At 34.9% G+C, this 26,056-nt stretch overlaps 1 protein-coding gene across 6 annotated transcripts in view; it reads right to left on the reverse strand.

Annotated features, from left to right (window-relative positions):
* The window catches only part of LOC134754841 (multiple C2 and transmembrane domain-containing protein-like), a 71,964-nt gene that overhangs the window by 19,539 nt on the left and 26,369 nt on the right, over positions 1 to 26,056 (reverse strand). For 4 of the 6 annotated variants that reach the window (XM_063691277.1, XM_063691278.1, XM_063691273.1 and 1 more), the window contains exons 2-5: positions 7,607 to 7,739; positions 5,796 to 5,929; positions 5,068 to 5,211; positions 1,140 to 1,323 (exon numbers count right to left, since the gene is read on the reverse strand). In XM_063691277.1, the coding sequence (XP_063547347.1) occupies positions 1,140 to 1,323; positions 5,068 to 5,211; positions 5,796 to 5,929; positions 7,607 to 7,739 (595 nt within the window). Of the gene's footprint in view, positions 1 to 1,139; positions 1,324 to 5,067; positions 5,212 to 5,795; positions 5,930 to 7,606; positions 7,740 to 8,024; positions 8,165 to 13,921; positions 14,040 to 26,056 lie in introns of those variants that run through there. The other 2 variants (XM_063691276.1, XM_063691274.1) reach the window with 2 other exon arrangements.

Here is a 26,056-nt window from a genome sequence, read left to right on the forward strand (position 1 = left end):
AAAGGAATACACCAAAAATATTTTTTTAAACCATACACTTGCGTAGATGAGCAAAGGCAGTATCTTATACAGCCACAGTTAAACGTTTGTACGATATTAAATGGGTTTTTAAAGTCTTTTATCACTATATTCGTGAAAATAAAATTAAATATAAGATAAAATTTGCTTATTTTATTCATTAAATTGTTATTTAATATTGAAATTTCTTTATATACTTTTATTATGTTGGCTAAATGACTGGGATGCCATTAACTATTGGGAGTTTTACAACGAAAAAGTAAAAAATTAAAAAGTAAGAGGCAATCCCGCTGATTTTGATACTAAATTAACCAAATCATTTTAAAATTACTGCAGTTTGTTAAGATATGTGTGTTTCCGTAAATATTGCAATCTAAATATTTTTCGCTAGGGGTTATTTATCTTCACACGTGAAAAGTCTCCGATTGCAAGTAAGTCCTTAGGAAAAAAATAATGGCCGCAGGTCTATTAGGTACTTTAGTTACTGATTTTGCAAAATTGCCTTGTCTTGTTTTGTTTCCTCGCATTCGATATGAAAAGTAGAGTGTTTAACTCGAGTGAAAGGCACTATTTCCATCTCGGACTATTGGCGCTCTCACTGCGTTCGAGCGCCAAACAACCTCGACGGGAATGGGTGCCTTTCAACTCTTGGTTAACAATCTACTATTTACTTCTCGTGTGTTGAAACACTCGCGGGTAAAATACAACTTTGCACCCTTGTATAACAAATAACTATTGTAAACCGACTTCACGGTAGAATACGAGTATGTTATTATTATTATTTTTTTTATTCAGTATAACAATAAACATTGTGTTTGAATTTCTATTATAAATAACTTAACCTAATTAAAAATTAACATTAAATAGTTAAAATTAATAATTATGATAGAACTTGCATTAATTCTAACTTAAGATCAGATCAATGTACAATATTCTGACAAATAAATACATTTCATTTAAATTCATTAAGTACTGTTTTATTTTAATACCATGATTGATTGATTCATCATTTATTTGTCAAAAGTGGGCTTACAAAGAGGTTTTAAAACCATTGACAATATGTAAGCATGTCGAACTATTTCACCAAATGTTTAGTAAGTATTAAAAATGAACGCGCTTACATATTTGTTTTGGGGCGGCGTGACGTGGTGCACGCAGCGCGTGGTGGGCACGCTGTCGAGCGGGACGCCCCTGGCCGGCCCGCTTAGCGTGACAAGCAGGTGCAGGGTACCGTAGCCGCACTCCAGCTCGTGCCAGAGCTCGTGGGTGCGCTCACGCTCCAGCCGCGAGAGGTCGATGCTACATCTGTACGGCAGACGCTACAGTTATTTGTGATAAGTACATATTTGGAAATAAGGCGATAACGTACATACACAAAACGCTTGCGAAAGCGTGTTGTCTTTTTCTTTTATGACATTTTCTATAAAATTTTACTAATAAATCAAAGCATAACAATAGCATTTGGTTATGTGCTATATTTCGGCTCGACAAGGACTAGTAGTCAATTATACACGAAAATATAAAAATATCTTTTACACCGTGTTTTTATTGAATTCCGCTAACTTCAGGGTAGTACACTTAGTACGTTTAAAGAAACTAAATGCCATTTAATTAAAAAAAAAACGTTTTTTTGGTTTCATTTTTTATAATAAGTAATTAAATGTAGCACAATAATTATAGCGTTGTTGTAATACAGGCATTATTATGTAACCAAACAAGTGAAAACTGTGACATATCAATGTCATTTCGAACATCGATCATCGGAGATAGTACTTAAGGAGCCCACTGATTATCAGTCCGCCATACGATATCGGCCTGTCAGTTAGAAAAAAACCGGCCAAGTGCGTGTCGGACTCGCGTTCCAAGGGTTTCGTACATAACACAATTTAAACAATGTATTTTTATGTGAAATGTCTTTAAAAAACCCGTAGGGGTCGGATCGAAAACTAAGAATTAAGTCCGACTCACGCTTGACTGCACATTTCTAATAGGTTTTCCGGTGATCTATAGGTAAAGATCTATTTTGTTTTTTGTTTTTTTCAAAAATTTTGACCCAGTAGTTTCGGAGATAAAGGGGGGGGGGGGGAATGGACATTTTTTGTCTATTTTCTGGAATAACTATTTATCTTACAATTATAAAAAAAAAATATTTGAGATTCTCACAATGAGCTCTTTCATTTGATATGTAACACGATATAGTTTAACAAACTTTATTTTTTAATTTTCTCATTTACCCCCCAAAAGTGGCCCCCGTGGGTAAAATTAATTTGTTTACGTTACATGTCCATCTTTGGGTCACAAACTTACATATGTGTACCAAATTTCAACTTAATTGGTCCAGTAGTTCGGGAGAAAATAGGCTGTGACAGACGGACAGACAGACATACAGACAGACGGACGCACGAGTGATCCTATAAGGGTTCCGTTTTTTCCTTTTGAGGTACGGAACCCTAAAAAAATTACCGAACAACTGACAGGCCGATATCGTCCGGCGGACTGGTAATCAGTGGGCCCCTTTACGTTTAGTAGCAATTGTACAAACTCATATTAAACACTAATCAATATGTAAACAGGCCCTAAGGCAAGTGTACACGCTCGTAGGGGCCTTATCAGTTATTAGATAAAAATAAATTATTGATTATCTCCGAAATGGAGTTAATCAGAACACCGGTGTCTTTGAGAAAATAACTTTATTTAGTTCAGAAATGCACCCTTCAAATTAACGCAAATAAAAGAAAAACACGGTGTATAAATAACATCATTGTCAATTTTTCGAAATAATTTCAATACTCAACACTCAATATTATTAATTTATTAGATTAGTGACCAAAGGTAGGAATTGTTATTGTTATACGTCGTTTAGACTCGATTGATATATTATTTATGTAGCGTACCTATTGTTAGATGTTCATAATAATAATCAGGTTAGGCACAGACAGTTTTGCAAGCGGATAACAGATATCCGATGTAAATTAATTGCAACAACTTCGCAGCTGCAAAGGCTACCTACTCTCAATTCCTGTGGTGTATCGATTTACTTCAAATCCTTAGTATGGTATTTGTTTAAGTTGGCTCAGTATATTCATGTATATTCTTAGTACCCAATAGAGGTCAGTGGATAATGATGTTGCATTTGCATAATTGTGAGAAAAGTAGTTTTCTTTCTATTTAGACTTGAAATAATATTATCTAAATCACGAATGTAAGTACCTCTTTATTTTGGTAGCGTTTTTTAGTGTTCCGTGCAAAACTTTGTTTTGACAAACTGAACACCTTTTTTTTAAATACTACATTAGTAGAAGAAATCGACTCGATACGGAAATAAGATTTTTTATAATTATCAGTTTATTTGTAGGTCTAAGATTTGTCGATCACTATTCACTCGTCGGCCAATAACTGAATCAGGCATGGGCATGACCGGCTGGGAAATGACCGAACGGGATAGTCTTATGTATCTTTCAAAGCGCTATTATTGTTTGTCCTTATCAGTGTCACATTTTTTTAATTCCCCACCGTAAATTTAGTATGGTTTATGGTGGGTAACAAATAACCCGACCAAATTACGTAGGTTGTTTTTGGTGTGTTGTCAGGAATGTTAAAATGTGTTTTTAATTTTGTCGCATTGAGTAATTAGTATGTTCTCCTCGTCACGGGCGCACGCGTATAGCTCATCTATAGGATCCTACCATCTATGTCGTCGGCAATAGGGTAGGTTTTTAACTGTATTTAAAATAAATTATTTCACACCATGCATGAAACAAAGTACTAGATAATTAGAAAAACCAAGATAGCAGTTATTTTTAAACACAAGTTCTATTTAATAAATCGGATAGAAATATAAAAACTGGCTAAGTGCGAGTCGGACTCGCGCACGAAGGGTTCCGTACCATTACGCAAAGAAACGCCAAAAAAATCACGTTTGTTGTTTGGGAGCCCCACTTAAATATTTATTTTACTGTTTTTAGTATTTGTTGTTATAGCGGCAACAGAAATACATCATCTGTGAAAGTTTTAACTGTCTAGCTATCACGGTTCATGAGATACAGCCTGGTGACAGACAGATAGACAGACAGACAGCGGAGTCTTAGTAATAGGGTCCCGTTTTTACCCTTTGACCCTAAATAGTAGGTGAGTTGACCGTGACGCCATTGTGTAATGTTTCATATAAATTTCATATTAGCAAATCATTTTACCAGTTCTAAAAAAGAAACTGATTTGACTAGTAGGAGAATACCCTATAGGACAGCTACCTTACATTCGATCTGACTGGACTCTTTACATTCTAGGTACATCGTTGAAGTAGGAAATGTATAGGTATTAATAATTTACCTGTGTGAGTCTACTTGTGTGTGTCCAATGTATTCGTTATAAGGATGCTACAATGTAGAAAGTCGAAAATACCTTCGAGGTTTTATATCACAAATGTATCTGTTTATGCAAACGAAACAAGTTATTTAGTTAGTAACTAATTAATTACATCATTTCTGTCTCTGTTAACTAGAGATCAAGACCAACGACGGTTGTTAAACACTAACCAAATACAGACATGAATACGTCGTGTAACAAGCATCCGAAAACTCAAGTATTTCGAAACCTAGACCTAAACACAGCTGTCTGGTTAGCTGTGTTTTTATATCCGAGATACTAAAATGACAGTTAGATTGCCCAATTGAAGTACTATTCAATAATCCTGCTTTTGTACCAAATTTGTACTAAAATTGCCCCATTAGGGAGTTTAGGGACAAAAGGGGTACTAGAACTATCATTTTTGTATCGGGGATATAAAAATAAGGTTTACAGATACAAACATGCGCATTTATAGCTGTCGCTTTAGCAATTAACAGTGTTTTACATACATTTCGCATCAGGTACAAGTCCTAAATGCTTTTGTCACAAACAAAATATGGTTGTCCACCTCAGTGTTAATTAATGCTTATAATTTATCAAGAAGTCGCGAGTTCCGTATTGAAATAAGGTGTATTGGGGTTATTCAGATTGTGCGAGTATCGCTTAAGTTAGGAGATTTTTTTGTAAATGAAGGAAACTTACCGGCCCATAAAATTCTTTTGTTTTCCTTTGTGCCACACTGTTACCTCCAACTGGTTGTTATCGTACTGGTACAGGTCGAACCTCTCACACCAAGTTGGCTTAGATTTTGGAACTTGCTTAGATTTGTGAGTTTCATTACCTAATCTGTAACAAAATTTTATGCTAAGGATTTCACTCTTGGTTGCACCATCAATCTATGCAAAATATGAAAAATAGCATCTAGAAGTAACACATTTAACTTGGCTTCTATGCTACTTCATTGAGAATAACCTCATAATATGCCAAAAATAGTCTAGTCAGTTAGGCTATTGAGCATCTCAAATATATACCTACTCATGAAAAACAATGTATCCTCATTTCTTTGTTACTTAGTCAGGTTGGAAACAGAAGGTACAATGCTTTCAAAATTTACTTTCGCAAGTTTTGTGGGTGACGAATCTGCGTGACCCCAGGGTTTGTAACAAACGGCGTGTCCAATCTGTTTTTATGCAATGACCAAGACGGAAAATCAACAGTTTTTTTCACGATAATAGCTGTTTTTTTCCTAAAATTTGTCCAATCTTTCCAAGGACCGTATAGGTAGCGGGGCATGAAGTCTCGTTGCCCACCAATTTTAAGACCTTTTGTGTCAGAAATTGAAGTTTTTGACACTGCTGCTAGTAACGCGTTTTACTACTTTGAAGATTGTATTTATCTCCATCACATCAATATTACAAGTGGTTACTTACTTAAACTTGCAATATAATCCATTGGGGCCGCTAGCGGGCCCATAAGGTAAGTCTTTGGCGTCGACTAATGTTACATTAACAGTAGATTTCCACGATCTTCTGAGAATGTCAAACCTTCTGTTTTTCCATACATACTGTAACAAGATAAAAAAATATGAAATAAAAATTAGGTACACTATGAGTACCTAATATAAAACTTTCAAGCAGGGGAGACATGTAGGTGGAGGCAGCTTACGTGTCGAGCCAACAGTGGCAGAGAGGCTACGCCCGGGTATTGTGTTCGATAAATAAATTTTTGAAAAATCGTAGCGCTTATTCAATATTGCTAAAAATATGAATCGCAATCTTGAGGCAGTTGAGGCCTGTCTCTAGTAACTTAACCGATTCGAAACCTGAACTTTCGCTCGAAAGAAAACATCACGAAATTGCTTTTACAATGTTATTTTTGATCAAACTCATTGATTACTTTTTTTTTTACAATTATACCCGCGATTCCGGGCACGCACGGGCACGGCCGTCCGCTCAGAGGGCTACCGCGAACTACGTTCGACGTTTTGCCTCCCTGTCACCCTTACGTACGAGTTTACAAGTGCGACAGAGAGGCAAGTAGGCAACACGTCGAACGTGGTTCGCGGTAGGCCCTCAGTTCTCAGCGAGCTGCACTGCACCTTAACCAAAAGATCTATAATTTCAAAGATAGATATAACTCCGTAATAGATGGACACAGTCTAAGGAAAAAACGTGCCTCGAAAATCACGGAAATGTGATTCTCGATCACTAGTTTTGGTCTACTCTCGTATAGAGGGCGTTGAAGGTTTCGTTTGTTATTTATAATTTTAACGTATAACAGTGAAAGAACATGGGTCAAAATCATCGACCGAGAACCGAGAACAACACAGATCTGACATTTTCGCGTATTTTAAATATAACCGTTTAACAATATTCAAAATAATTTGTATTATATTATGTATTTAAAGATATTAAGAACTAAATTAAATGATAATACTAAAAATAAAACTAATACATAAATAAAATTAACTTAAACTTATTTAGAGAAGGACTATCCTCATCGGTTTCTCTTGCCCCGAGCAAAATAAATTATGTATATCTTACCTAACCTGACCTTATTTATATTATTCATAAAGACTAAGTAGGTATTAATTGAGACCCCATTACCATTAAATACCTATTTATTAACCTTTCATTATGCTGAAACGAGATGACCGGATCGTACCTACTCCTATTTTATTTTTAACCGACTTCAAAAAAAACAGTAGTTTTTTTGTATGTTTGTTACCTCAGAACTCCGTGTTAGTGTACCGATTTGGAAAATTATTTATTGTATAAAAGTATAAAGTTTCAGATTGTTCCCATTTTTGTCAAACTTCAGTTCTGAGTTGAATGAACTCCTCAAATACATATAGACATAGACATAGACTTAATTTATTGGTAATAAGGTATTGCAGGTCACAATTTTTTGTTACTTATTTCTACACATCTTACATCTTTATATTCTTTTTTTTTATATAGGCATACCTATAGCAATTTTTGTATTTGATAAATAAGCCAAGCATTTGCATTCACAGGTAGTTAAGTAATTTGTCTAAGTAGCTCCAGTTCTGATGATGGCTTTTATGAGGAATTGAGGGAACTCCTCTAATCTTGATAGATTCCGATCTAGACCTTGAATTACATACTTTTATACAAACTATACATTCGTTTCACTTAGCCTCCATCTCGTTCTCATCTCTATATTCAAAAGCATTCAGTATCTACCTACAGGTACAAAAGATAATAGGTATTTAATTTACCTTATGCACTTTTTTCCCATGATCCCTGAGCAGGGAAAGTCCCGAGCCGATGCGCTCCATGAACTCCGTGGAGACTGCCAGCGGTGCCGGCGCCAGCGGGTCCATCGCCAAGCCTTCCGGGACTGCAAATGACCTGCACACAAACATTACGGCACTGCAGAGTTGCACCGATCTAAAGTTTGCTCATTTGTACAGGGTCGCATGTTTTCTAATCACAACATAACGTAAATACTAAAAATGGCATACCGTCTCTGCCAGCCGGCTGAATTTAGTTAAGATTGAAAAAAAAAACTTGTTTGCCGTGCTCTTTCATGTGCTGCCTGGTTGTAAGGGGGGCTATGTCCCCCTTACAACCACTCTGACCTACGCCACTGATACTAAATTACTAATTTAATAAAATTTATTATATTATCTTCACCTGGGGTCCATCCTAATAATGTCAATCCATACCATAGCGCGAACAAAACACAAAATAAAACAAAACACTACTTGTTAAAAACCATTAATTAAACTGAGATTATATTTAAATTCAATATTCTTTGAGCACGCAAAAATACCTGCTTTACAACTTTAAGCGTGTCTGACTTATGGACGTTTCCATTTAAATGACGTATAATCATTTGATCATTTATCATTATATACTAACAGCCGCAGGCGTCGATCTTTATTCAGGTTTTTTCTTGTAGGCATTCTGGACTGCTCTTATGAAAATATAATACTATGAGTAAAACATTAAAACATGCCTGTCTTTGTTAACCCCAAAACTAAATGTGGTTGCTGGTATATATATATATATATAGGTATATATTACTAGCTTTTGCCCGCGACTTCGTGTCCGTGGAATTAGGAATTTGGGTAGCTTATTTTTTTACCCACCTGTACTTTATTGATTCCCTTTACAAACTTCTACCCCCTTTTCGCTCCCTATAGCATGCATAAACAAAAAAAGCAGCAAGAAGCAGAAGAAGAACAAGCAAAATCTATATATATATAAACGTAAAAGTCCTGACTAACTGACTGACTGACTCACTTAAATCAACGCCCAGCCCAAACCGTTGGACCTAGAGAGCTGAATTTTTCACAATAGATAGCTTTTATGACGTTAGTATCCAATAAGAAGGGGTTTTTCAAAATTCATCCCCTAAGGTGGTGAAAAAGGGGTTGAAAGTTTGTATGGAGATCAAGTATTTTTGTGAGTGTGGGACCTGAATCTTTGTATAAAGGCATATTATTAGAATACAAGAAAAGTAATTTCAGCGTTTTTAAAATTAATTCCTTAAAAGGGTTAAAAAGGGGTTGAAAGTTTGTATAGGGTCCAAATTAACTTAAAACAAAATATTAAGCTAAGTTTGAAACTTCGTAAAAAGGTATTTCATTAAAAGAGAAGAAAGCTAATTTCAGCATTTTTGAAAATTCATCCCTTAAGGTGGTGAAAAAGGGGTAGAAAGTTTGTATGGAGGTCAAACATTTTTTTAAGTGCGCGACTTGAATCTTTGCATAAAGGCATGTTATTAAAATACAAGAAAATGGATTTCAGCGATTTTAAAAATTCATCCCCTAAAATGGTTAAAAAGGGGTTGAAAGTTTGTCGTGGTCCTAATTTTGTTTTAAGCTAGGTACTTGAAACTTCATAGAAATATATATAATTAAAAGAGAAAAAAAAACTTATTTCAGCATTATTGAAAATTCATCCCCCAAGGTGGTAAAAATGGGGTTGAAAGTTTGTATGGAGATCAAATATTTTTTTGAGTGCGGGACTTGAATCTTTGTATAAAGGCATATTATTAGAATACAAGAAAAGTAATTTAAGCGTTTTTAAATATTCGTCCCCTAAAAGGATTATAAGGTTCCAAAAAAGTTATTTCAACGTTTCTAATAATTCAACCCCTAAAGGGGGTTAAAAAGGGGATGTAAGTTTATATGTGGTACAAATTTTCTTTTAAGGTAGGAACTTGAAACTTGGTAAAAAGGGCATTATATTAAAATAGACGAAAGCTGATTACTTACACCGTTTTAGAAAAGTTTGTATTAATAGTTTCGAGAGCGAATATTTTTTTTAAATAGTGGACCTGTAAATCTTCTAAGATGGTCGAGAGGGATTATATCGGGAACAAATTTTTTCAGTTAGGGTCTTGAAACTTCGTAGTTTATGAAAGACAAATTTCATGCGTTGTATAATTGACCGAAGCGTAGCGAAGGTCTACGGTTTGACTCGGGCATTTTGCTTTTGTATGTCCGGATGTTCTCCTCTACAGGTCGCAATTCTCAACCGATTCTCGTGAAATTTTGTGACCAAATTCTATGATGATATAGAATTTTTTTGTCGATCCGGTTTGGAAATTTTTCAAAATGGCGGAGTTGTGATAGCTCGCGCCTAAACAAATAGTACGTATCGATATCATAACAGTATTTTCTTTTTGAGATATGTTTACAGATTATATGTCGAAAAATGCAGAAACTTTGTATATCTGGTTTTGGCGGTATTTAGATATTTAGTTTTTACTCGAGAATGAGTAGCTGAATTTCGTCAGCTTAGGTAAGCACTATCATGGCGTGTTTTGCAAACATTCGCTTTTTTCGTTTGCACCGCGTGGTCCCTGGTTCGATCCCCAGTAATTGTATGCTGTGCTACATAACTTTTTGTATTTTTTTACACTTAAAATTGGTTTTTTATTAATTGTTTTTAATTTTTCTATTTTGAAATTGATTGATTAAGTGCGGGCTAAGCGTATTCGTTTCATTTTTACAAGCCCTGAAAAATATGTTTTTTTTTTTTGTTTTTTTTTTTGTTTTTTTAATTTTCTAGTGTTCTGAACGGCGGAGCCATAAGTTTAGTTAGCCATTACGTGCTGCTGACATAGATGGCGCTGATTTTGCGCTAGAAACGACGCATTCGGAGCTAAAATGACCCCTATCTGAAGTGTTTATTTAATAATTACTCATCAGTCCATTAACGGAATGAATGAATGTTTATTTGTATCAAACAAGCGTATATAGGTATACAGGTGTTTCATCTTTGTTTTTGGACGATCCTTGTTTTGCCATGACTGGCGTACAAATATTGTTTATATACTAACTAAATTAACTATGTACAAGATACTATAAACCTAAACTTACAGACTACGATTCTAATTTATAATTCGATACAATTGAAATCATTTGATTTCGATACAATTGAGTTCATTTGATAGATCTTTTTCCATTTTAATGAAATATTATAAAAATAGAATACGCGGTCTTATGAAAAGCTGGAAAATAGTTAAAATGTGGCATTTTTACAGAAATTTTACGACTGTTTGAGACCAGCTCCCTGTGCGAAAATTAAGGCATAAAACGCTCAAATGCGCTCATACCTACAGGCTTTACAATATAGGGTAGGGTAAGCCTGATATTATTTTATTATTTGTTTTTTATACATGGCTCCTGGGGCGCCTTTTATATTGTAAAGATTACATACAGGGGGCCTGCGGCGCCCTTTACGCTGTAAGGTCGGGCTTAGCCCGACATTCAAAGACAACTGTCAGTAAATTCGTAATGTTACAGTAAAGTAACCTAGAGGGCGTTGCGGATGGAATGTTTATTGTTAAAAAAGATCAGAAATTAAATTTAAATTCTTGTTTGAGCAATGATTGCGACTTTGACAAGGCACTTATAACCAACTGATATTTTCAGACATTAATTTTCATAATACGAAATTCTTCGCGCTCTTTCATACAGTTTGCGCCCGACCCTACAGTGTAAAGCCTGTGTGTAAGATATTGCTATATTTTGCAGTCTTTACACAATTTTGATGAAGTGTGACAGTCTCTACTGTTGAGTGTAAATATATTTCGATTTAGACGTCATATTTTTGTTGCATATGCGTAAATATCAACACGTCTTAGAAAATGTTTGAGTTTTGGAAACGATGGTGATAATTCGCAAATTCTGTACAATCACGTCATCTTATGGTGGTTAGTCGTCGGCAGGACAGCCCTAGACACATCCATCTTAAGCTATGCTCGCGAGGTCTACAGCTCACAGAGCCACTAGTTATTAACAAATGATTAACCGTCCCTACTGATATCTTTTGCTGCATAATGTTCTATATTATGCTCATGTAGAATATATAACCTCCAACATACAAATCCACGCATACGAAGTCGCGGGCAACAGCTAGTACATTTAATAAACATTATTTATTTCAATAAATTTAAAAGTCGAAAAATTACTGGGTGAGAGTAATTTTTCCACTTTTAAATTTATTCTAAGCTTAATAGCATCAATCGCAGACGTTTCTGCTTGTTAAAAATTAATTATTTATTTCTTACGAAAAGTTAAATGATAATAGTACATTGATGATTTTTGGGATAAAAACTATCCTATGTCCTTCCCCGGAACTCAAACTATCTCTATGCTAAATTTCCACTAAATCAGTTCAGCGGTTTAAGCGTGAAGAGGTAACACACAGACAGACCGACTTTCGCATTTATAATATAATTATGAATACCATGGATTAATATTAATATAAAATATGTAAAGGACTTGTACAAAACTTACTCCGATTGCAAGGAAGTAAATATCATGGCCGTGGGTCTACTAGGTACTTTAATTACTGATTTTGCTAAATTGCCTTGTCTTGTTTGGTTTCCTCGTATTCGATATGAAAAGTAGTGTTTAACTCGGGGAAAGGCATCATTTCCGTCTCGGATTATTGGCGCTCTCAGACTATTAACCCCTCGTGCGTCATCATCATCTTCCTCGCGTTGTCCCGGCATTTTTGCCACGGCTCCATGGGAGCCTGGGGTCCGCTTGGCAACTAATCCCAAGAATTGGCGTAGACACTAGTTTTTACTAAAGCGACTGCCATCTGACCGTCCAACCCTGAGGGGAAACTAGGCCTTGACCTTGTCGGGATTAGTCCGGTTTCCTCACGATGTTTTCCTTCACCGAAAAGCGACTGGTAAATATCAAATGATATTTCGTACATAAGTTCCGAAAAACTCATTGGTACGAGCTGGGGTTTGAACCCGCGACCTCCGGATTGCAAGTCGCAATTACCGCTAGGCCATCAGCGCTCATAGTAGTTATGAGGCCGACAACCCCTTTTCACGCCGATGTATGTATAGTGCTTTTCTCAAACATGTAATGAAATGAATAAAGAAATCTCCACGAAATCAGTTTTAATTCTAAACAAACTAAAAGTAAACTAGGCACAAAATATAACTACCACCTATACCTATCTTTATCACACGTGTCGTATATTTTACACATGTAGTTAATCAATTTATTACACAAATGTTCAAAGGTATATTTATGTATCTTTGATTTTTCGCCTTGCATCCTTCTGACTGTAGTTTTAGCCACATAACTAAGATTACATCGTTTTTTATGTTGATATTATGCTTCACATACATCGTTGCCTTAAACATGGAGTATAATTAACTGGTATTCATTTAATATTTTCGTCGGAACTCATATTAAATAACACAATAAACAACGCACAATAAATCCAATAAAATAGAATTACAGATACACAATAAAAAATGTTCAACTTTACCTCCAAAACGATTTAAAAAACACCAACGCGTGTTTGAGTAGACATTTTTACCGCTAATATTTAAATGAAATATAGTTTGTCAAAGGACTGTCTCATTTCAAACATAGACAGAGATAATCATACTATCTTTGTCTTACACTGGTACTAGCACCCAAAAGAAAAGGATGAGTATAGTTTTTTTGTTCTTATTTACTGACAAACTGGTTTGACCAACTATATTTTAAATCTGTATTTGTAGGTAAATTTGCAATTCAATATTATTGGAATTTGTTAATAATGTTTTATTTATATATTTTTTGTAAATTCGATACAAATAAAACTGCAAAATATATTAATTATCGTTAATTATTTTACCCCTTGGTATTGGCAGAATGTCATTCCGAACCATAAGCAAATATTGGTTATAGTTTTTTTTTTGGCTGAATGCCATGATGCTGTGTCACAAATATATGTGAAATGGAAATTAAAAAAGAGCCTCTTCCCGGCCTAGGCCTGCAACTTTATATGAAATTTCATTACAGGCCCCCCGTCTAGCCGCGCCGGAGTCGTGATACTTCCCAGCCTAATATAAAGAACGTAATATCAATATTACATAGCATGTTTGAGAAAAAACCTGTACACTCCTTATTTGAAAAACCCCATACTGTAGCCCCTATTTACAATGACAAAATAACAAGGTAAATCACTTTCTAGTTATAAGTTAACTATATTGTATAAATATTATGACATTAAAGGTATTTAAATAACAACAAAATAAACTAAATAAGTTAACTTACATGACGCACATAGGTCAGAATTTTCCACCACAAAATAACACTGCGATTCATGTTTGCTATTTATAAACAACCAGTTTTTAAATAGTCATTTCGGATCAGCTTGCCGAATATCACTTCCTATAAGAGATTAATATTCTCACATTAAGTAGGTACCTATTATAATGGATAAATATTGTTGTTTTCTCTAGATTTCACTATTTTTACGGGGTTTTTATTCGCAAATAGGTCATTCAAGTAAATGCCACCGTCTCATTTGTATATAGAACGAAAGATATTATGTAACTCCGTATAATAAAAATTAAAAATCATATTTTTTTATTCATTTTAACTTTTAGTTTTAATCCTGTGTCGTAAGATGGCAGTAAATTTACTGTGACTACAAAACTTGCTATTATACTCTATTCGATTTGCTAGGACTAGGACCCATCACAACCGCGTACGAGTATAGTTACTGTGTTTGTACTTAGTTGGGACTGTTTGAAGGCTTGAGTGGTGCATGGAGGCGAGTCGCGAACACGTTTTACCTACACGTGATATTTTAGTCGTCTATCCGGCTCACCCAAAGCGGAGTCGCATGGACATCTCGTCTATGAGCACGCGATCAATCGACTACAATCATAACTGTTACAAGTGAATCATAGCCAAATACAGTTAAATTGAGAATGAGTCCATTAGCAGACATCACTGAAAAATACCCATGACTAGCGAATTTCATCACCGTTGAACAGAATAAATTTTAACTTAGTATTATAACTTAGTAACATAATCCGGGCTTTGTAAGAGGAGCTGCAATTCGTAAGTATGGTTATGAATTAATAAATCAGCTAGAAAATAAAAGAGAGGGATTTGGTACGGTTCATATGTCCTAATACTCCTAATGCTAGCTATAACCGATTGACGGACTTAGAAAGTTCACGGAATATTAATGAGGTTACGAGGTAATTTAGTTAGGAACTTAACTTAAGTAACGATGTACCTAACTATTTTGTTCCCAGCTATTAATAGGTAATTATGGTTAAAAAGCATGATTTACACCTTGCTTATAATTAATACTTTTGTAGTTAACAGGTGTGGGTTCGGTAGCCATCACAGCGATTTTACTCGGAAATTAAAGTACGTAAGATATATTTTTGTACAATTGGGAATGGAAATTAGTGTTCTGTGTTAGGCTATTTATTTTTGTAATTGTAATTACATTGCAAAAAAAGTTGTATGGAACCTTCGATTGAATGGTCCTACATGCATGTTACATGGTCGGTTTTGCAGACAATGAACATTCTACCCATAATAATCATGAAGGATGTGAAAACGTTGTAGTGCTAGTGCTGAAGGGCTCCTCGAATTTATGACAAATTTAATAAACCTACTTTAAGTTTTTACTTATACTGTTTTAGGTACTTTTTCATAGAATGCAAGCATATGGGATTGCTGCAACTCCCATAATGAATTTGCACGAACGTTCCTCAGTGTACAACCATGTACCTACCTACCCTACTCTCAACAGATCCATTAAGGTTTAATGGAAATCTCCGTTCGCAATAGCATCCGGTACCTATTGTACAAAATAAGTAATTAGTCCTTTCCATTCAGAGATTTGCGTTAATAACACAGGATTGTTTTGGTTAGATTTAATAAATACTGCTTGATATTTAGCACAAGTCTCATGGATCATTCCAAGAAAAAAAGAGTTGTCAGGCTATATTCTTATACTTCATAATCTTTAATAGGAAGAAAAAACAGACCAAGTGCGAGTCGGACTCGCGCACGAAGGGTTCCGTACCATTACGCAAAAAACGGTAAAAAAAATCACGTTTGTGTATGGGAGCCCCACTTATATATTCATTTTATTCTGTTTTTAGTATTTTTTGTTATAGCGGCAAAATAAATACATCATCTGTGAAAATTTCAACTGTCTAGCTATCACCATGAGATACAGCCTGGTGACAGACAGACAGACGGCCAGTGGACAGAGGAGTCTTAGTAATAGGGTCCCGTTTTTACCCTTTGGGTACAGAACCCTAAAAACGGCTTCACAAAACAGTTTACATTTCACAAACAGTTGCCCCTAGATTATGTACCTACAACATTGTGCATCTCATGACAATTATAATTAGCCCCAATAAGATGTAAAATACTTATCGTAGAGGTTCTATTCTGGTCCTCTTGAGCATTTCCATTTCATCAAACAGCACTGTTTAAATGCAAATGCTTTGTTATTAGATTGAAGAGAAAAATCGCTATTAGTATGCTTTAAATGAGATTTGCGGAGTTCCCTCAATTCTTCAAGGAACCCATCATCAGAACCCGACCTTGACAAAATTGTTTCTTGAAAACACTTCATCAAATGTCACTTATACGATTTGAGGAGTTCGCTTGATTCCTCATCCCATTATCAGAACTAGATTTTTATAAAAAATGGGACCAATCTGTAAATATATACCTATCTATCTATACAAATCGGTTGAGAAATTTCGGAGCTCTGATGATGTAACAAATATTTAAAAAAAAGGTGGACAAGAGAATCCCCTCCTGTTCGAATTTTGAAATATACTAAAAGAGGAAGTTCTCTTCTATTCTCATTTAATTGTGGGGATCTTATTATTTTGGTGTTTTTATCGGTTTTGCGAAGATGACCGAGATTTTGTTTGAAAGGGTGCCTATTGTTTATCTATAGTCAAATAGTTGTTATTATTAAATCGGCAGCCTTGAGAAATTAAGATAACTAATCTAATATTTCTCTTGGAGAGCAGAAGAAAAAATCTAATTCGTCCAAGTCATCTATAATAGATACCATAGATACGTACTACTTAGTATACTTAATTTACATAAATCTAAATGAAGTCATGACTGAAAATAGCACTAATATGCATATGCACAGGACTGCACTTATATGCACTACCTACTTTAATAAATTAATTTAATATAATAATCTTTAATTATGAGAACATTATTTGCTTTTTTAAATGCAATGCTATTTATTAGGTAGAGGTACAGTCACGGACTTGGACGTGGACGGACGGTTGAGCCATTTAGGGTTACATTGGAAATTTCATACCGTTAATATTGACAACCAAATAAGCTTGAACCCTAATTGGATCAACAATTTTATTAAAGTATGGGACCGACCTACAATCGTATAAAAATACGGTAACATCATGAATATCATGATTTTTACTGTGTAAATAAAATAAATCATACTATCTTTGTCTTACACTAGACTAGCACCCAGAAGAAAAGGATGAGTAGTTCGTTTTTTGTTCTTATTTACTGACAATTTGGTTACACCAACTATAATTATTATCTCTTTTACCAAGATTGCTGCTTCCGTTGTCCATAAATAAAGCTAATAAATAACCATAATAGGTTATTTGACTAATTTTTGAAAATGGTTTTAATTGATTGTTTATGACTTAATAATTACACTACATTGATATTTCCGTGAAATTTCCTGTATTAAATATAAAATAACAATGTTAAAGTTTATTTATTTTGAACGCGCCTTAAACGCTGTTTTTGCAAAGGGGCTAATCACGTGACACGTGTGACGTCACACGCGAGTAAACTCAGTAAATGACCTTAGTAAATCTTATGGTTTATGTGCATTGAATTGATTATTTCACTGTCAAATGGTATATAAATGGTGTATAGTGCCGCAATGTTCAAGTACGACTATAAAAAATCCAGATAAATTGTTTGTTTCCGTTCCAACGAATCCCAAAAAAAGAAAAACGTGGTTAAAACTAGCGCGAAGAGACCCAAAGAGCATTTTAGCGCATACAAATGTTTTTATGTGTGAAGACCACTTCGATGTAAGTAATATTTAACTGTAAATAAATATGGTAGTTAAAGCAGCGGATTTTGTTGTATTTAGGTATTTAATGTATTACTACATAACCTCATAACATAGCTCTTTCAGCATTAGTAGGTAGTTAGTAGCATACTTTTTCTTTCAAACTAAAGTGCAGTATGGAGATACTATTCTCGTCATCGTATTCTATATATATATCGTCGTCGTATTCGTATCATCGAAATCGAAATGTTCGTAAATAAACAATTTCTACGTATACTCACACAGCTGTTTTTACATTTCTAAGTTCCGCAGCATAGTAATCCGGATTATCTTTAAAGAAAAGTGCAACCATTAATGCGTCTATGTCTGGTAGGTTGCCGCTATCAGCTTTCACATATTTCGGCTCCATTTTGAGATTCTTATGAATATTGTGCTACTAGATATACGGATAAATCGGAATATATCAGAAAACTGTGGAACAATAACTAAAATTAACTAAATACAAATAAAACTGTTAAAACACTCAAGGCAATCAAGAATGTTTACCCGCCTGTGACGTCATCCGAGCGTTGACCAATCACAGAGCGTTCACGTCCCTGATGAAATTTCAAAAAATATTAAATTTTCTTTCGTTTATTTTCCAAAAACTAAACATAATTTACATTCAAATGTAGTGAAATATACTTTATTAGTTTATTATCTTTCAGGATGACAGCAATTCGTTATATATTTTTAATGTTGTCAAATACCCTATTAAAACACGTGTAACATTAACAGTCTGGGGACTATTGAATTATGATGTCTCATATCACTCATAAATCTCATAATGATATCCTCATTCGGCGGTAGTGATATCTACATACAGTTCAAGACCAAGGTCTTGGTTTTTATACGAAACGTCAATTTCCTGTTGGGTTTAATATTTGTACTTGGGCCGTGTCGCCATCTTTCAATGCCAAGAAACGACCAAGCACAAGTCCGCTCTCTTGGACTGTACCCGCACCGATCAGAGAGCAAGCAATCGTTAATGTTACTGGCCTTAGACTAGTTACACATAGACAGATAGTCCCCATACGGCTAATCGGCCAAAAGTGAAGCCGAAACACGACACACATATAGGTATACAATAGTAGATTGTTAACCAAGGGATGAAAGGCACTCATTTCTGCCGAGGTATTTTGGTGCTCGAACGCAGTGAGAGCGCCAATAGTCCGAGGATGAAATGATGCCTTTCACCCGAGTTACACACTCTACTCTTCATTTCGAATACGAGGAAAGTAAAATGAATGTGTTTTTTTTAAAAACATAGCTAAGTATACATTTTTGTAGTATTTCTTGAGGGTACTTTCAATTAACAATTTAGGCAAAAGTATCGTCAAAGAGGATATAATAAGATAGAGCGGTACAGTCATAGCATTAGTAAATTTTGTAACCACTGTAAATTCACTGCCATCTATCGACATACTTTAAAACTAAAAATGAAGTTTTATAAAAATACGTTTAAATGTATTGAAATATGGATAAATGATTTTTTTATTTGCATTAATTTTTTTTATATGATTTTGACCCATGTTCTTTTACTGATATGTGTTAAAATTATAAATAACAAACGAAACTGTCAACGCCCTCTATACGAGAGTAGGCCAAAACTAGTGGTGCCATCTGATCGAGAATCAAAATTTCGTGATTTTCTAGGCACGTTTTTTCCTTAGACTGTGTCCATCTGTCCATCTATTACGGAGTTATATCTATCTTTGGTATCGTTATTTATCGAATAGAGAGTCAAATATCAGACTGGAAATTTTATAACAAATCAATTTAAACTCAAATTTCAATTGCTTGTCGTAAAAAAATTAAAAAAATGGTATTTCGAACGTAAAATAAACAGTAACATAAACAGTCTGGGGACTATTGAATCTCTGGCCAAATCTGCAGCTAGACGATTGGGCGTCCTCTCTAAGGTCAAGCGGTACTTCACACCGGGGCAGCTTCTTCAGCTTTAAGCAGCTCAAGTCCGGTCGTGTATGGAGTACTGCAGCCACCTTTGGGATGGATCCGCCAAATATCAGTTAGCCGCCTTAGATTCCATAGACAAACGCGCTAGGAAACTTATTGGAGATGCGGGATTGGTAGAGTAGAGGCTAAACTGCAGAGCCTTGAACACCGTAAAAAGGTAGCTTGTTTATCGGTATTCCACAGGATACATTTCGGGGAGTGTGCGATGGGATTACATAATGTAATCCCCCCATCTCCAGTCTGCCACCGTGGGACTAGACGCGGACTTGCGTTTCACCCTTACGTCGTTACTCTGCCACTGATTCGTACTAATCGCTATGCATCCAGCTTTATCATGCGAACGGCTAAGGAGTGGAATTCACTTCCTGCAAATCTATTCCCAGTTCACAATAACTTGGATCTTTTTAAATCAAGATTGAATAGACATCTTTTAGGTAAGCATGATCCACCCTAGACTGCATCGGCACTTACCATCAGGTGAGATTGCGGTCAAATGCTTGCCTTTTTGTAATAAAAAGAAAAATGCTCTAGTGCAGACACGTATCATTTACTTTATACCTTTTAGAACAACAACGACCCTCTTTAAAAGCATGAGAAATGAAAAAATATGTTGCCAGTATATATTTATTTCCCTCGAAGTAGGGAATTTTTAACATCATCCTTACACTTGGTTATTAATAATTTGGAAGTGTATAGATTTGATTTTGTAGTACTAATAGTATTTTTTAATGGTATGGTACGGTACGGTACGGTACGATACGGTACGGTACGGTACGGTACGGTATGGTCCGGTCCGGCCCGGTCCGGTCCGGTCCGGTCCGGTCCAGTCCGGTCTTGTCTCACGTCTTATCGTATCGTACATATTATAATACTTTTTTTCCTGTTTATTCTGTGTAATTCGAAATACATTTTAACCTTTAATATGTTTTCACTACTGAGGTGAAAAATTATGTGTGCAACACGAGAGCAAAGTTATTTTACATCTCGTGTTTTTGAGTCCCTCGCTACGCTCAAGATTCTACCTTAGAATCACTCGCTTCGCTCGTGATTCAATTATAGAATCTTTCGCTTTCTCGGGACTCAAAATAAACACTCGCAAGAAAAACCAACTTTCCTCTCTTGTTGCACAAATAACTAATTCTTTATTAACAAAACAAGTTATTCTTACAGTTGGGCTTACTCACTTCATGGAATTCAAACTTTCCATGAAGTGAGTAAGCCCTATATTCACTTTTTAAGTAAAAATATAACACTTGCGAAAGGCTTAATAAAATATTTTCAAGGTTTTTTGGTCACCAATATATTACCATAATAATGTCACCGATGCACCGTACTTGAAAGTTACAGAATTCTTCATTTATGATTAAAATGAAGGTGAGGTTGAACCGAGGCCGATGACTGCCTTTCTTTAAATTTTCACATTGTTTTTAGGGTTCCGTACCCAAAGGGTAAAAACGGGACGTCTGTCCGTCTGTCCAGGCTGTATCTCATGAACCGTGATAGCTAGACTGTTGAAATTTTCACAGATGATGTATTTCTGTTTCCGCTATAACAACAAATACTAAAAAGTACGGGACCCTCGGTGCGCGAGTCCGACTCGCACTTGGCCGGTTTTATTTTATTTACTAATCATGTAAACATTCATAGCAATCACACTAGATTGGAACTTGAACTACCTAGTTGACATATCGACCTCGGTCCACAGCAGCACCTTAAAACAATTCAATAGATAATAAACTAAGTACAATAATTTTGGATCAGTTATAATTTTATAATGCCAAATATTTATGGATACTTAGTTCACTCGTAATAAGACAGTACTTAATGATTAGTGTAGGTTCCACCATTGTTTTAAGGTGATAAGGTAGAATTGTGTGTACTCATCGACAATATAATTATAACTGTGATAATTAATACAAATATTGGTTGCATAAGCATTACACCTAATCCGGTAACGAATTTATTCTTGAACATAAATGATACGGACACAACACCGCACATAATATACTTACCTACAATACCTACGTTATACAAAAACACGTTTACAACTGCACAGCAATTTAAGATGATTTATTTTGATACAATTAACTGTTGTGTGATAAAAGTGCGCGATTCGGTCTTTGTTTTTTTTTACCACATCCAACGTGGCAATGATAATCACAACTAACTTCGGGGATCTCTCCACCGCGCATTTTTTTTTTCAAATTTGGATCCGTTTCTACTAACAAAGTTGGTGGCCAGAAATCTATCTTCTTCTATCTATATAATATATATAAATGCACGGGTCCTGACTGACTGACTGACTTAGTGACTCATCAACGCAGAGGCGAAACCACAAAAGCTAGAAAGTTGAAATTTGCACAACAGGATACATTTATATTGTGTACAAGAAATAAGAAGAGATTTTGAGAAATTCAACCCCCAGGGGGGTTAAAAAGGGGATGAAAGTTTGTATAGGGTTCAAGTTTTAATTTAAGCTAGGATTTTGAAACTTCGGGAAAAGATATATTATTAAAATACAAGAAAAATTACCTCAGCGTGTTTGAAAATTCATCCCCTAAGGTGGTGAAAAAGGGGTTGAAAGTTTGTATAGGGTTTCAATTTTACTTAAGCTAGGAATTTGAAACTTCGTAAAAAAGTATTTCATTAAGGGGCTACCTGAGGTTTTCATCCATTTTTGACTAGTTTTGAATCGTATCTCCTACTTTTGCACTACATATAGAATTATAAGACAAGCGGCTATCGGTTCTTCAATCTTTTATCTCCATTTTTGTCTACCGGATTATGAAAAAAATGAATACTTATTTATTAATGATTGTTATAAACATTGTCTAAAAAAACACTTTTTTCGTATCTCGATTGCTGTGAAAGATCTTACTTACACGAAATCTACATATTTGGGTTCGTCTTAGACGTCTCTAAAAATTTGTCTAAGGTTTTAATTTTAAACTAATTAACACAAAAGTTATGGCCAGAAAACGAGTTTTTTGGCCTAAAATTGTTCAACTTTGATGCCAAATATTTCGAAAACAATGAACTTTGAAGTAAATATGGGATACTATATTGCTAAAATCCGTTGCTGTTAATATGATAAGCTACAAAAAACATTAGGAAACTAAGGGATTCAAATCGAAGGTCATTGGGGCATGGGATCCCCTTAAAAGGGAAGAAAAATAATTTCGGCGTTTTTAGGTTTCCGTAGCCAAATGGCAAAAAACGGAACCCTTATACACGGTGTTTCTTGACCCACTGAAAACCTAAAAACAGATTGTTCAGAATCGATAGGAGAATCGATAGCGCTGTTTTAATGGGGGTATTTTTTTTCCCCTCACTAGCTCGGAAAGCCGTCTTTTATCCTTTAAAACAAGCGGGGAAAAACGCATTTTATCCACTAGTGGGGAAAGTAATTTGACCTTGGATGGAGCGTGTTTAAGTAGCTTTTGACAGATAACAAAACGTAAAACGCTTATAATAATGGTTCGTTCGATATTAATTATCATTAAATAAATGGTTTGAGAATTTAATAAAAAATACCAAATTTGGCTTTATTTAATGATTTTAAGTCATAAACCTTAAATTCCTTAAGAAACATTTGTTTTTTTAAATGATGTTGAATGTAATTCTGAACGCACAAGTTGAGTCGATGCAATTTCAAAACGCATCGTCAGAACACGTAAAATTGCACAACTTCCAGAGTTTTCTGTTATAATATCGTATTATCGTAAAAAAATTAGTGATTCCAGTGATGAAGATGATCAAACGCCTGTGGATGTTGCACTTTCCTCGCTATAGTGAGGGGAAAAGTTTTGTGTTACACACGGGTGCAAATGTATTTTACTTCTCGTGTGTTGAAACACTCGCTAAGCTCAGGATTCTATTTTAGAACCACTCGCTACGCTCGTGGTTCAACTATAGAATCCTTTCGCTTCCTCGTGTATCAATTCCACACTCGCGGGTAAAATACAACTTTGCACCCTTGTATAACAAATAACTATTATTTTTACATGCCCATTCTACGATTTTAATGCAACAATATCAATAACTAGCATTTGACACGTTATTTGTTAATGAGCAACACCCTTAACTGGTCATTGGTAAACCTTATCTCGTTGCAGTAAGATATGCAAATGGTCTGTTAACAGTGTTTACGATGGCAACTAGCAATTGTTTCATGTCACTAAAACGACGAAGCATCTTGTGTAGAATTACCAGTCGAATAGAATTGTTAAGAAAACGAAACAACTAATATTTTTTTTTAATATTTATCGGATTAAAGAATAAATACTCAAGATGAGTTCAAAATAAAAAAAAACTGTTGGGATGTCTCAGGATTTCAGTGGCTCAAGTGTAGATTCGTCATGTCTGTCTGTCTGTCCGTCCGTCCGTATGTCACAGCCACTTTTCTTTGAAACTATAAGAACTATACTGTTGAAACTTGGTAAGAAGATGTATTCTGTGAACCGCATTAAGATTTTCACACAAGAATAGAAAAAAGACAATAAATTTTGGGGGTTCCCCATATTGGGAACTGAAACTCAAAAAAATTTTTTTCATCAAATTCATACGTGTAAACATAAACATCTATAGATAGGTTTTCAAAAATGATATTGAGGTTTCTAATATCATTTTTTTCTGAACTGAATAGTTTGCGCGACAGACACTTCCGAATCCAAAGTGGTAAAATGTGTCCCCCCCCCCCGTAACTTCTAAAATAAGAGAATGATAAAACTGAAAAAAATATGTGTTGAACGAGATCTAGTAAGTAGTTTTTTTTTAATACGTCATAAATCGTAAACCGCAATTTACCTTTCACTCACGTTTCACATAAAAAATACATTGTTAAAATTATGTAATGTACGGAACCCTCGGTGCGCAAGTCCGACTCGCACTTGGCCAGTTTTTTTAGTTTCATCCCCTAACAGGGTTATAAAGGGGTTGAAAATTTAAATCCATTACAAATGCTTTGAAACTTCTTGGAAAGGCATAATAGCAACAAAAAAGGGGATGAAAGTATGTCTTGGGGTTCAAATTTTATTTAAAGCTAGGAGTTTGAAACTTCGTATAAAAGTATTTCATTAAAAGAGAAGAAAAGTAATTTCGGCGTTTTTTTTAATTCATCCCAGGGTTAAAACGGGGTTGAAAGTTTGAATCTATTACAAATGCTTTGAAACTTCTTAGAAAAGCGTTGTATAAGATAACAAAAAAAGTTATTTCAACGTTCTTAGAAATTCAACACCTATGTGGGTTAAAAAGGGGATGTAAGCAAGTTTTTTAGTTAGGGGCTTGAAACTTCGTAGTTTGTGAAAGACAAATTTCATGCATTGTATGTATAATTATTATCCAATGATTAACCGTCCCTACTGATATCTTTTGCTGCATAATATTCTATGCTCATGTAAAAGACTTATACAGGTTGACCATAAAATATGTGCATTCCCGTTGCCAGGGAGGTTTTGGGATTACACTGAGCAACTTTTACTATGGGACCAATCACGAAATCGTGTAAAAAAATTTACATTCCCATAGAAAATGGACCAGCCAAAATGTATAAAACAGAAATTTTTTTTTGCGATTTCGGGGTGGGTTCCTTAGTAAACGTTGCTCAGTATTATCCCAAAATCTCCCTGGCAACGGGAATGCACATATTTTTTGGCCACCCTGTATAACCACTAACATACAAATCCACTCGTACGAAGTCGCGGGCAACAGCTAGTAATTCTAATATATACTTAATATTATATAACTTTTTACTTAAATAATAACAAATAATATGTAGTTTATGTCATGCAAAATTGTATTTTACGTAATAAATGTCAAATAGTGAAATAATAGTACATTTTGATACAAGTGTGCTAAGTTGGTTATTAATCAAATTCTGGTTATTAATTTTTATTGAATTAAACAATAATTCGTACGTACTTTGAGTTTTGTTTTCCAATAAAGTATATATGAATGGCACTACTTTTGTTTAGTCTTCATCACTTCCGATATCCCCATGAATGGTATAGAGTTGAGCGTAAGGTTGGGGAACGATTTTAAAAGTTCCGTCGCCAAAAAAGTATGGACATTTTTCAGATAATCTGTGCACTGTGGACTTATAAATATGAGAATTCCTTTGGTATGGCAAACACAAAAAGTCCTCACACAAGTCTTCCGGCACTTGTATGTCCTGGCAACTCTCAATGATGCTTGATCCCATAGCTTGCTTGCGAGACCTATACAATGAATCCCTTATTTAAAAAAATGAAGGGATTTTGTCGGCATAAACTTGTGCCAACTCATTAGTCTTGTACTTGGCCATTTCATCTTTATAAATAGCAGGTACCGGT

The sequence above is a fragment of the Cydia strobilella genome, chromosome Z (genome assembly GCF_947568885.1).
Source record: "Cydia strobilella chromosome Z, ilCydStro3.1, whole genome shotgun sequence".
Lineage (NCBI taxonomy): Eukaryota > Metazoa > Arthropoda > Insecta > Lepidoptera > Tortricidae > Cydia > Cydia strobilella.